Source organism: Triturus cristatus, chromosome 12 (genome assembly GCF_964204655.1).
Source record: "Triturus cristatus chromosome 12, aTriCri1.1, whole genome shotgun sequence".
In the NCBI taxonomy this organism is placed as follows: domain Eukaryota; kingdom Metazoa; phylum Chordata; class Amphibia; order Caudata; family Salamandridae; genus Triturus; species Triturus cristatus.
The window spans coordinates 456,611,639-456,625,261 of record NC_140595.1 but is presented as its reverse complement, the minus strand read 5'-3'; the positions used below and the strand labels follow the sequence as shown (position 1 = coordinate 456,625,261).

At 47.3% G+C, this 13,623-nt stretch overlaps 1 protein-coding gene across 3 annotated transcripts in view; it reads left to right on the top strand.

Annotated features, from left to right (window-relative positions):
* The window catches only part of MYLK3 (myosin light chain kinase 3), a 437,450-nt gene that overhangs the window by 328,525 nt on the left and 95,302 nt on the right, over positions 1-13,623 (top strand). For all 3 annotated transcript variants that reach the window (XM_085636963.1, XM_085636962.1, XM_085636961.1), the window contains exon 9: positions 5,741-5,811. In XM_085636963.1, the coding sequence (XP_085493089.1) occupies positions 5,741-5,811 (71 nt within the window). The remainder of the gene's footprint in view (positions 1-5,740; positions 5,812-13,623) is intronic.

Genomic DNA, 13,623 nt, shown 5'->3' with positions numbered 1-13,623 from the left:
TATGTGCACGTCTAAACGCCTCCCCGGCAATGGTACTCACCGGGTAGCTCGGAACGGAAGGCCTCGGAACTGAACTGGACTGGACTGGACCGGACTGGACTCGACGCGGAACTTCGGGACTTCGGTACTTCGGAACCTGGTGGGCCTCTGTATACCTCGGATCTTGCTCTCTCAGCTAGGCTCTGGTCGGGATACTTCGCACTTCTCACCGCCTCGTCTGGGTGTTGATCGCAGCCTCAGTCGCCCCCGCTTGGCCGGAGGGAGATACAGGAAATCCTGCAGGTACGCGTTTTTGTCCGTTCAGCTGTGGCAGGAGACCGGGCCTGCAACGCACCTCCGGCGCGTGAGATGAGAAAGTGTCCCTGTTCGGGCGCCAATTTATGTGGTAAATAATTTAATTACCTGTACTATTTTTGATACGGGAAATATAATAAGAATAACTCAGTAAAATGAGAGGCAGAATCCGTGGTATTAGAGGTTCTGAAAGGGCTTTATTCCTTATACAATTCAGAATTGTAGGCGTCATGTTCCATCACCACGGAGGTTCAGGAAGTGAAGGCAATACATTATTGACAGATAATCATTTTTATAGAAAAGGCATTACAGTGAAACAGATGCAGGAGGCGTAACAGCTGATAATACAGATAAAAAGGTGCATACGTAACTAGAAATAGGCGTAACTAGGTGTAACTAGAAAACGTCATTATGCATGATGTCAGCAATGGGTGGATCCATAAGAGAATCTTGCAATGTCAGCAGAAATATTTAGCAAAGATGCGCGCGCAGCCGCATGACGTGTGATTGACGTGCAACTAGAGGGTGAAGGGGACTTGTCATTTAGCTCTACATGTGGAGACAGAAGTCTGAGGGGTCATGTCAACCTAATCCCAAATCATATCTAATATCTTATGTTTAAAGAACTATGTTATCCAAAAGGAAAGGTTTCTCGGGCGGAATCTATTCTATACTGACTGTGAGTGCGTGTACAAGCGTCTAAGTGTCTACATGAGATGCGAGGGCAGAAATCTTCCATAGTAACAGGGGCTATGAATTACTTGCACAAGGACAGCAAGGCCGGGCTCTTCGCTCGGTAGCTGGAAGAATGTTTACCTAAACTAGTAGACAGGAATGCATTGGATGAGGAGCGGAGCAGATAATCTTGAAGGTGAAATACAGTTCCTGGCAGGCAGACAGGCCAAAGTCAGGCACCGTTAGCCGCGCAGGGAGTAGGACAAAGTTCATGGATACAGATGTGAGCTCAGACTGGAGCTGTCAGAGGTAGGAAGCAGGGAAAGGCTTGATGGCAGCATTCAGGGCCTATTCGCCTGAACTGCAAAATAGAGTAACTGAGCCATACAAAGTCGGTGGCCTTTCATACTTAGGAATAGAATATCCGACCCATTCATGGCGGATCTGAAAGAGGACATGTTGACGGTGGACGCACATATGTTTGCGTCTTCATAACTGGAACTGGAGGGAACATACATGTACTTGTAACTTATACATGGAGCCGTTGGGGTCTAAGATAGGGGACATAATGGAGCACGAAAATTCATATTTCCACAGGTGAATGGATGAATGTGGGTCCGGATAGAAGCACTGACTGGTCAGTGGAAGGATGGACTTGTGAGTGAATGGATGTTGGGATGAAAGGATGGGTGGATGTATGGATGGATGAGGGGATGAAGTGAAAGAAAAATAGAAATGTGAAAGTTGAAGGCGGACAGGAGGATGAATTGATAGATGTAAGTTGTAAGTGTCAAGGAAACCATTATAAAAAGAGCCAGGCATTCTTGCTTCGTTCACTCATCATTAGATGTTTTGTCAAAAGAAGGCGAAATTGTAAATTTCTGGCTACTACTTTGACCGAAGATACTGTCCCTGTTTTCTAAAAGTTGCATGGATTGGGCCCCAAGGACCTTGAATCATGAGATGCAACCTAGACATAAAATAAGAACATTTTGAACTCTGTTGTCAATGGGAAAAGAAACTTTCATTAGCTGGGTCGAGGATTTCAGTGCCATTTGAGACCTGACAAGCATGAGCCCTGAATAGGTACATAACTTATTATTAAATCTGCTCCTCTATAACTTGTTGTTGACGATATGTTTCTGAACGTTTTTTTAAAATCTTTTTCTTCACCGTTATGTCTTGCCCTTTTATTGTTATATGCACCTGTTGCACAAATAATGCCCACTAAGAATAAAATCAATATTCTTTGGTATTGTATTTGTTAGTAAAATAAAAATAACAGCGCATGTATTTTTAGATTCATTTTGGATTTGATCGAATCTACTGCGTGGCATTAATTGTGCAAACATTGGATTGCATTTTGATATCTTTATGCATTCTTTACTTTTCACTGCTATTAATGTCTGGAGCACTTTAATTTTGAATTGGTGGCCTAATGTATTGGATATAGCCTCGCACTCAATCCTCCGACGAACCCCACCAACCCCGATGAAGGGGCACTCACCCTCGAACGCTGGATGAACGACTGCGCCAACACCGTCGCCCCGCTGAAAAACCCCACCAGCAGAGACACCAGCAGAAGAGTCAGCTGGTTCACCCCGGAACTCCTCGACTCAAAACGCACCTGCCGGAAACTGGAAAACATATGGCACAGTGACAAGGCGCCAGACAGCCGCACTGCCCACAAAGACGCCATCCGCAACTACCACCACCTCATCAGGACCGCCAAAAGGACCTCCTTCACAGACCGCCTTGACAACAACGCACACAACAGCAAGGAGCTCTTCACCATCGTGAAGGAACTCTCCTACCCCAGCTCCAACGCCAATGACATCCCACCATCGCAAGCCCTGTGCGACTCCCTCGCCACCTTCTTTCACCGGAAAATCACCGACATCCACGACAGTTTCAGACCCCGTACGACCCCTACCGACCACACTGCACCAAAGTCACCGCACCCCACCGCCCACGACACCCTGACAACATGGATCCAACGTGAGCATCGATGACACACTCAAGACCATGGGAACCATCCACTCCGGATCCCCGTCCGACCCTCTCCCGCACTACATCTTCCACAAAGCCAGCAATTCCATCGCACCCCACCTGCACAAAATCATCAACCTCTCCTTCGAGACCGCCACCTTCCCTGAGAACTGGAAGCACACAGAGATCAACGCCAAGGCGGATCCGAGCGACCTCAAGAACTTCCGACCCATCTCCCTGCTTCCGTTCCCAGCAAAGGTAATCGAGAAGATAGTAAACACCCAGCTCACCCGTCACCTCGAAGACAACAACATCCTGGACCCGTCCCAATCAGGATTCCGCAGCAACCACAGCACCGAGACCGCCCTCATCGCCGCCACAGACGACATCAGGATCCTGCTAGACAACGGCGAGACGGCGGCCCTCATCCTCCTGGACCTCTCCACCGCCTTCGACACCATCTGCCACCGCACACTACGCACACGACTCTACGACGCAGGGTTCCGAGACAAGGCCCTGGACTGGACCACCTCCTTCCTCTCCAGCAGAACTCAGAGAGTCCGCCTCCCCCCGTTCCGATCCAATGCCTCCGAGATCATCTGCGGCGTCCCTCAAGGATCTTCCCTCAGCCCGATGCTGTTCAACGTCTACATGGCACCACTAGCACGCATCGGCCTACAGCACGACCTCAACATAATCTCCTGCGCCGACGACACCCTGCTGATCCTCTCCCTCACCAAGGACCCCCTCACCGCCAAATCCAACCTCCACCAGGAAATGAAGGCCGTCGCAGACTGGATGGAGGACAGCCACCTCAAACTGAACACAGACAAGACGGAAATCCTCATTCTCGGATCCAACCCCTCCGCTTGGGACGACTCCTGGTGGCCCTCGTCACTGGAGTCCCCCCCGGCCTCCACCGACCATGCACGCAACCTGCGAGTCACCCTCGACTCGAAACTCTCCATGACCAAACAAGTCAACGCAGTCTCCTCCACCTGTTTCAACACCCTCCGCATGCTCCGCAAGATCTACAGATGGATCCCGACAAACACGCGGAAAACAGTCACCCAGGCCCTAATCGCAGCAGACTCGACTACAGAAATGCCCTCTACGCCGGAGCCTCGTCCAAGCTCATCAACAGACTACAGAGAATCCAGAACGCCTCTGTACGCCTGATCCTCGACGTCCCACCCCGCGACCACATCACCCCCCACCTGAGGAACCTGCCCTGGCTCCCCATCGACAAAAGAATCTCCTTCAAGCTCCTGATCCATGCACACAAGGCACTCCACAAAACTGGCCCAGCCTATCTCAACAGTAGACTCTCCTTCTACGTACCCAACAGAAAACTCCGCTCCGCTGACCACGCCCTGGCCACGGTCCCATGCATCCGGAGAACTACTTCCGGAGGCAGATCCTTCTCCCATCACGCCGCCAAGACCTGGAACACCCTCCCCCTCTACCTGCGACAAACCGAAGACCTGCTGACCTTCAGGAGACAACTCAAGACCTGGCTCTTCGACCAATAGCAGCAGCTCTCCCCCCCCCCCCCCCCCCCCCAGCGCCTTGAAACCCTCACGGGTATTAGTGCGCTTTACAAATTTCATGATTGATTGATTGATTGATATATTTTATTACACTAAGTACTATGTTATCTATGCATTAGAAACATCGATCTGCTGAGTGGCTTAATTATATAGTTTGCTTTTTGCATAGAAAACATATTCCTATTATTGCCATTAAGTTAGGATATTCGAAAATAAAATGTTACTATCGACTCTGCAGATGAACAGGTTTTCCCTGCAGATTTTTATCTTTCTTACATGCAGATATTTGAAACCAGTGCCTGCAGGTATTCACGCGTATTCCCACAGATTTACACTGCATATTAATAAAGATTAGCTTTTTGCCAATAATGCCAAATTGTCAGATCACGTACGAACAGCTGTTAATTAGAGCATGTCTTAGAAACTGTTATCGGCGCGTGTTTTTCATGCCACAGCAAAGAGACAAACATCTCTGGCCATTAACACTTTTTATTTACAATAGTTCTCAGAGATGCACTGGTGACAAGAAGAGCATATTTTGCCTAATTTTTTAATGCTGTTCTCACCTCCGGAAGCTGAGAAATCAGCAGATTTCCTCTGAACGAGAAATTCAGCAGAATGTGTGTAATTTATGGGCCTGTCAAGGGAGAATTAAGTAACTCTGGGTTTCCTGGAAAGCACAGATGGTTTACCTGCTGTACACCCTCATTGTTTCACTATCTGAAGCCACATTTGACCTGAATCCCAAACCCATTTCCTGTCGAATGAACATACCAATGACCTTGTGGGCTTTTCTTCTGTGTTTTCCCGTGGTTGAAAGTAGCCACAAACATTAAAAGCAAACACTAAAATGGAGGAATAACACACTAGCGGCCTCCTCGGAAATCAACAAAACCTTCAAAAATAATCTTCTCAGCGGTGGCTGGACAACATTTGAAATTAAGGCTAAAACTGTGACTACAAAAGTACTAAAAAAAACCAAAAGAGGTAAGCCAGAAAAAATGTTGACGGCTTTGAAATAGAGTACTCAGATTTGAAAAGGGCTATCTATTGTGCACCGATATTAAATATATATTAAAGTACGAGTTTAGGTATCCTTACATTGGTTTGGAGTGAATTCCCAACATAACGAGTATGAAGTAATTCGCTTATTACCTTACCTACGCATTTTTGTTTATTTCTCGGACTGTCATGTTTTTACATACTAAAATTACGTTTATTTATTTTTACAGCCTGAAAACATCTTATGTGTGAGCCACACTGGAAATCAAATTAAAATTATTGACTTTGGATTGGCCAGAAGGTGAGTCACTTTGAATATATACAGGGTAAGACAATGTGTTTACATCTTAAGTACTTAAGTTATGCCCCTTCATAGCATGATGACATCCACAGAACCACTCATCCCCCATAAATCCTCTCATGCAACTGCTCACACACCCACCCACAAAACCATTCACATACCCATACAACCACTGATGCATGCAGAGACTCATCCATAGAGCACCTCACACACCCACCCACTCACCCATACAGCTAGTGGCAGAGCTACTTATTCACCCATACAGCCACTCCCACACCCATTCACACACCCACACACCCACTTCCATACTCATTCACACACCCATAGAAGCACACACACTTGCTCACTCGCTTATACTGCCACTCACACAGAGACTTACTATGCAACACAGCCACTTGCACCCTACTCACTTACCCATACACCCACCCATTATACTCTACAGCGAGACAAGTGATTTGGCACCCCAGAACACAACACTCCAGACCCTCTCAGAATTGCAGTAGCAGGTCACACCCTTTTGTTCTCTCACTTGTACTTGTCCACAATAAATAGAAAAGAGACACAAAGAAAGTTTATTATATTTATTTAAACTAGCTTGCTCTAATGTGCAATAGTTGCGGCACAGCTAACAAACAAATACAGGTCAGTAATGTTATTATTATGGCTATGAGACCGCATACAGTAAAAAGCCCTGTCATATTCTCTGACATATTTGCCTAAACCCACCCTCACTATGAAAACTAAATGATTATAGATCTCCGGGCTTAGCTGCGAACCCAATGCCTAAGTAATTCATAGATAGTTGGTCTACATCCCAGCTGATGCAGGTCTCTTGTCTCAGTACCTTTGCGATGTCTGCCAGTCTCCGCTCTATGTGTGTTTAGAACAACATGTCCTGGGTTATATGACAAAACGCGTGTAATCAAATACAGCAGCTGGGTGTCTCTATTATGTCTAGGTGCTAGTGTCCGACCACAGAGGATAACAAAGAGCAGTGTTGTTTGACCTTGCCTATGCGGTGCAAACTAAATCCCAGGAAGAGTACAAAATACAAAAACACGTGCTAACTATACGTGAAAACACAATGTGGCACGAAAACAAGCATATGCTTTGGTATGTACAAAGTAGAAGCGGCCTACAACATGCATAATTAGGCTAACATAGGGAAGACAACAATGTCCATGTAGGAAACACGCAACACAGCCACTTACTTACCCATACACCCACTTACATACCCACTCACTCACCAATACAGCGAAGCACACAGCTACTCAGTCAAATCAAATCAAGCTTTATTCGATTAAGAAGATCATCATAAAAGCACATTCAAAATTCAGTACAGTCAAAAACAGGAGACACATATGACTAATAAATAAAAGAGGACGAACCTAAAAAAAAATGAATTTTACAAAGCAAATTCTTACATAAGAATAGTCTTCCTACATTTAAAAACAGACTTTAAAAACGATGTAACTGCTAAAGTCATAAGCTCTTCCCCCAGGGATTGCATAACCAGAAAAGCTGGGCAACATTGTTTCAGGCCTAATGTTCTGAGCACCGGAAGTATCCACCGTTTCCTCTGGCGTGTATAAAATTTACAAAAGAATAATACGTGCATGGTAGATTGTGTGGACACGCCATCACATGGACAGTTGGACAAGTGCCTACACCATTCATTAATTGTTGGAAAGCTGAATAGCCTATGTACAATGGACATCCTAAAACGTGTTAGTAAAAATCTATCAAAGTCGGGGGTTACATATGTTAAATACGGCTGTATCTTAAAAATGGTAAGAATGTTTTGATGTGCCAGAACTGAAATTTTATGGATCTCTGTATTTAGTCTTATAGTTTCAGAGCTTTCCTGTTTAATTTAGTCAGGCTACTAGGGTTATCAAAATATTCTGGATGGCCTAATTTACGCAAGAAATCTTTAATATGCGTAACCATCCTATATGTCGGGCCCCATCTAGCGCACAGCAGTCTCAGAGGAGAAATGGCTGAATGCCAATGACATCTTCTATGTGCGATATGCCCAACTCCATGTGACAATTAAAAGTAGAAACGCTTGCCAGAAGAGCAAGCAGATGTATAAGAAATCTATTTTCGATCTTTTGCATGGAGGTCACGTCTACATATCCCCAGATACCCGCTCCATAAGTCGCTATTGATACGCATTTAGCTTTATAAATGTAGAGCAGTTCAGTGGGGGTATGTCTACCTAATTTTCTACCAAAATTGTTCAGAGCTGTCAGGGCCTTATAAAACAACATTCTTCGTAAATTTACAGCCTTTGACCACGAACCAGTACGGTCAAAAAGAACCCCCAGATAAGAAAAAGTATTGGCACAGGTTAAGATATTCTCCTCAGGGAAGAAGGGGCGACACCTATTACTCCCCTGGCCATATTTTAGCATAAAAGTTTTAGATGAATTAACTGTAAGTCCCAAGTTGGACATGAAGTTTACAAAGCTATTTAAAACCATCTGGAGACTATTTGGGGTGCGGGCCATAAGCACCGCATCGTCATCATACAATAACGCAGGGAGAGGACAGTTTCCTGCCCCTGGCAGGTCCTGGCATTCCTTTCGCAAAGTCTGATCTAAGTTGTTAATATACAGGTTAAAAAGGAGGGGTGCCAGGACGCAGCCCTGCCTTACTCCTCTGCCTACAGTGAAACAATCAGTACACTCTCCCCCCGTGCCAAAACGCACCATAGCTCTCGCCCTGATATAAAATTCACGCATTAAAGAAATTAGAGGTAGTTCTGCTCCCAGCTTCTCTAAAATCGGCCATAGTTTGTTGTGAATAACGCAATCAAACGCGGCGGATAAATCCACGAAGGCTAAATAAAGAGGGCCCCTTTTAGCCTTAGTGTATTTGTTGAGAATTAACCCCTTCTGTGCCCATGACGAGATGGTCTCGTCATGGAGCACAGTCGCGCTGTGCCCATGACGAGACCATCTCGACATGACACCCACCCACGGGGGAAGCGCTGGCGCTCCCCCCGTGAGTGCTCGATCTTTTTTTTTTTTACTGGGAAGGCAGGGGAAGACCTTCACCTGCCTCCCCCCGCCCCCCCCCCCCACCGCGTCATCAATGACGTCAGGCGTGAGCCGCGCTGACGTCATTGGAGGTTTCCCGTTTGCTCTCAGTGGCGCAGGAAGCAATGGCTTCCTGCGCGTCGGAGAGTAAAGGTGAGTTTTGGGGCTGGGGAGGGGTTTTTTTTGCATCGGTGGGTTTGGGTTAGGGTGGGGGCACTTTGGTATGCCCAGGCATGCCACGAGGCTTGGCTTCGTTCCTGTGTGCGTGTTGTTGCTTCCCTGTGAAATGGATCCAAATTTGAAAAACACTCGTCTTTCTAGTTGCTTCCCTGTGAAATGTTTCCAAAAATGCCGAGAAATGCCCTTCTTTGTAATTTTTCAAATCCAAAGTACAGCAGCATGATTTTTGCATCGGTGGGTTTGGGTTAGGGTGGGGGCCTTTGGTATGCCCAGGCATGCCACGAGGCTCGGCTTCGTTCCTGTGTGCCTGTTGTTGCTACCCTGTGAATGGGTTCCAAATTTGAAAAACGCTCGTCTTTCTAGTTGCTTCCCTGTGAAATAGATCCAAAAATGCCGAGAAATGCCCTTCTTTGTAATTTTTCAAATCCAAAATGCAGCAGCATGATTTTTGCATCAGTGGGTTTGGGTTAGGGTGGGGGCACTTTGGTATGCCCAGGCATGCCACGAGGCTCGGCTTCGTTCCTGTGTGCGTGTTGTTGCTTCCCTGTGAAATGGATCCAAATTTGAAAAACGCTCGTCTTTCTAGTTGCTTCCCTGTGAAATGTTTCCAAAAATGCAGAGACATGCCCTTCTTTGTAATTTTTCAAATCCAAAGTACAGCAGCATGATTTTTGCATCGGTGGGTTTGGGTTAGGGTGGGGGCACTTTGGTATGCCCAGGCAAGCCACGAGGCTCGGCTTCGTTCCTGTGGGCCTGTTGTTGCTTCCCTGTGAAATGGATCCAAATTTGAAAAAAGCTCGTCTTTCTAGTTGCTTCCCTGTGAAATGGATCCAAAAATGCGGAGAAATGCCCTTCTTTTTTCAAATCCAAAGTGCAGCAGCATGTAGAGAAATAGAATTTCTTATATGAGAATACTAGCAAGACAGAGGGGTTGCAAAGTGGCCAGATTGGTTTTTTTTACATCCAAATACACCAGCATCACTTTACAGAATTTGCCAGTGAAGTGCTACTTTCATTTTCTCGTCTTTCTTTGAAGAGCATTGTTGTTTCCAGGTTGGGAGAGTGTACCATTCCTGGAGGTACTGCAATACCTGGTTGATGGGTGGATTGGAAACACAATGTGTACCAGGGCTCTGTGTTTATGGATGTGGTCTTTTTATACCATACTGCTTACGTTTTGTAAGGATGTAAGCAATGGACTGTGAAACGGTTCCCTTCAGGGCCCTCTAGTCATGTCCATAACTTTTCAGGTGAAACCACTCGCTGATTTCTGAATAGTTAGTGAGAGATCGTTTAGGTAACCATGTTGTTTCTGCTTACATTTCACATGCTTTGCATTCCCTATGAGTGGATGTTTTTTTTTTTTTTTTTTAGGCAGCATATTACTCTTATCAAGTGCATAATTTGAATTGAGCCACATCCAAGTGTTTATAGCGGGCACAATTAGGTTACAGCTGAAGGCAGTGCGAGTTTCAGTGGGCAAGTATGGTGTTCAGTGGGGATGTGGCACTATGGCCAGAGCTGTGGAATTTGGAACTGGGGAACCGGGTTCCGCATTCATGACCAGTCCACCACACCACTGTACTCAGGGAGCACATTCCCATGCTAGACCGTAAAAGGCCCCACTAGACCTTAGAAGGCTTGATGTCTTAGCACAAGCAGGTGTACCCTAGTGGTGTCAATTGTGGGTTAACCTTGAAGGCCATTCCACCACAATCCATACCGAAGTCCATCTCAAATTTCCCACCTCCCAGCGTTCCCCTGGGTCTCCCGGTAAAAATGGTGCCTCACTTGTGTGGAGGCCCAAGTACCCGCGACAGGCAAGGGCCCAAAACGTAGTGAGGTGACATCAAAATTACCTATCTCAAAACCACCTGGTTTTGCAAGGGGGTCACCTGGGTTTTTGGCCCGGTGCTCGGCGGCCATCTAGGGAAACCTACCAAACCCATACATTTCTGAAAACTAGACACCCGGGGGCTTCCAGGGAGGTATGGCTTGCGTGGATCCCCCAAACGTTTCCTTACCCAGAATCCCCTGCAAACCTCAATTTTAGCTGAAAAAATAACTTTTTTTCATACATTTTTGTGTGGGAAAGTTGTGGCATCACCGGGCTCCCTCAAATTTCCCACCTCCCAGCGTTCCCCTGGGTCTCCCGGTAAAAATGGTGCCTCACTTGTGTGGGAGGCCCAAGTACCCGCGACAGGCAAGGGCCCAAAACGTAGTGAGGTGACATCAAAATTGCCTATCTCAAAACCACCTGGTTTTGCAAGGGGGGTCACCTGGGTTTTTGGCCCGGTGCTCGGCGGCCATCTAGGGAATCCTACCAAACCCATATATTTCTGAAAACTAGACACCCGGGGGCTTCCAGGGAGGTATGGCTTGCGTGGATCCCCCAACGTTTCCTTACCCACAATCCCCTGCGAACCTCAATTTTAGCTGAAAAAAATCACTTTTTTCATACATTTTTGTGTGGGAAAGTTGTGGCATCACTGGACTCCCTCAAATTTCCCACCTCCCAGCACTGCCCTGGGTCTCCCGGTAAAAATGGTGTCTCACTTGTGTGGGAGGCCCAAGTACCCGCGACAGGCAAGGGCCCAAAACGTAGTGAGGTGACATCAAAATTGCCTATCTCAAAACCACCTGGTTTTGCAAGGGGGGTCACCTGGGTTTTTGGCCCGGTGCTCGGCGGCCATCTAGGGAAACCTACCAAACCCTTATATTTCTGAAAACTAGACACCCGGGGGCTTCCAGGGAGGTATGACTTGCATGGATCCCCCAACGTTTCCTTACCCAGAATCCCCTGCAAACCTCAATTTTAGCTGAAAAAATCACTTTTTTCACACATTTTTGTGTGGGAAAGTTGTGGCATCACTGGGCTCACTCAAATTTCCCACCTCCCAGCGTTCCCCTGAGTCTTCCGGTAAAAATGGTGCCTCACTTGTGTGGGAGGCCCAAGTACCCGCGACAGGCAAGGACCCAAAACGTAGTGAGGTGACATCAAAATTGCCTATCTCAAAACCACCTGGTTTTGCAAGGGGGGTCACCTGGGTTTTTGGCCCGGTGCTCGGCGGCCACCTAGGGAAACCTACCAAACCCACACATTTCTGAAAACTAGACACCCGGGGGATTCCAGGGAGGTATGGCTTGTGTGGATCCCCCAACGTTTCCTTACCCAGAATGCCCTGCAAACCTCAAATTTAGCTGAAAAAATCACCTTTTTCACACATTTTTGTGTGGGAAAGTTGTGGCATCACCGGGCTGACACAAATTTCCTACCACCCAGCATTCCCCCAGGTCTCCCGATAAAAACGGTGCCTCACTCGTGTGGGAGGCCCAAGTACCCGCGACAGGCAAGGACCCAAAACGTAGTGAGGCGTCATGAAAATTGCCTATCTCAAAACGACCTGGTTTTGCAAGAATGGTCACTTGGGTTTTTGGCCCGGTGCTCGGCGGCCACCTAGGGAAACCTACCAAACCCACACATTTCTGAAAACTAGACACCCGGGAGATTCCAGGGAGGTATGGCTTGCTTGGATCTCCCAACGTTTCCTTACCCAGAATGCCCTGCAAACCTCAAATTTAGCTGAAAAAATCACCTTTTTCACACATTTTTGTGTGGGAAAGTTGTGGCATCACCGGGCTGACACAAATTTCCTACCACCCAGCGTTCCCCCGGGTCCCCCGATAAAAAAGGTGCCTCACTTGTTTAGGACCCTTGCCTGTTGAGGCGCACTACGTTTTGGGTCCTTGCCTGTCGCGGGTACTTGGGCCTCCCACACGAGTGAGGCACCGTTTTTATCGGGAGACCCGGGGGAACGCTGGGTGGTAGGAAATTTGTGTCAGCCCGGTGATGCCACAACTTTCCCACACAAAAATGTGTGAAAAAGGTGATTTTTTCAGCTAAATTTGAGGTTTGCAGGGCATTCTGGGTAAGGAAACGTTGGGGGATCCACGCAAGCCATACCTCCCTGGAATCCCCTGGGTGTCTAGTTTTCAGAAATGTGTGGGTTTGGTAGGTTTCCCTAGGTGGCCGCCGAGCACCGGGCCAAAAACCCAAGTGACCCCCCTTGCAAAACCAGGTCGTTTTGAGATAGGCAATTTTCATGTCGCCTCACTACGTTTTGGGTCCTTGCCTGTCGCGGGTACTTGGGTCTCCCACACGAGTGAGGCACCGTTTTTTTCGGGAGACCCGGGGGAACGCTGGGTGGTAGGAAATTTGTGTCAGCCCGGTGATGCCATGACTTTCCCACACAAAAATGTGTGAAAAAGGTGATTTTTTCAGCAAAATTTGAGGTTTGCAGGGCATTCTGGGTAAGGATTCGTTGGGGCATCCACGCAAGCCATACCTCCCTGGAATCCCCCGGGTGTCTAGTTTTCAGAAATGTGTGGGTTTGGTAGGTTTCCCTAGGTGGCCGCCGAGCACCGGGCCAAAAACCCAAGTGACCCCTCTTGCAAAACCAGGTCGTTTTGAGATAGGCAATTTTCATGTCGCCTCACTACGTTTTGGGTCCTTGCCTGTCGTGGGTACTTGGGCCTCCCACACTAGTGAGGCACCGTTTTTATCGGGAGACCCGGGGGAACGCTGGGT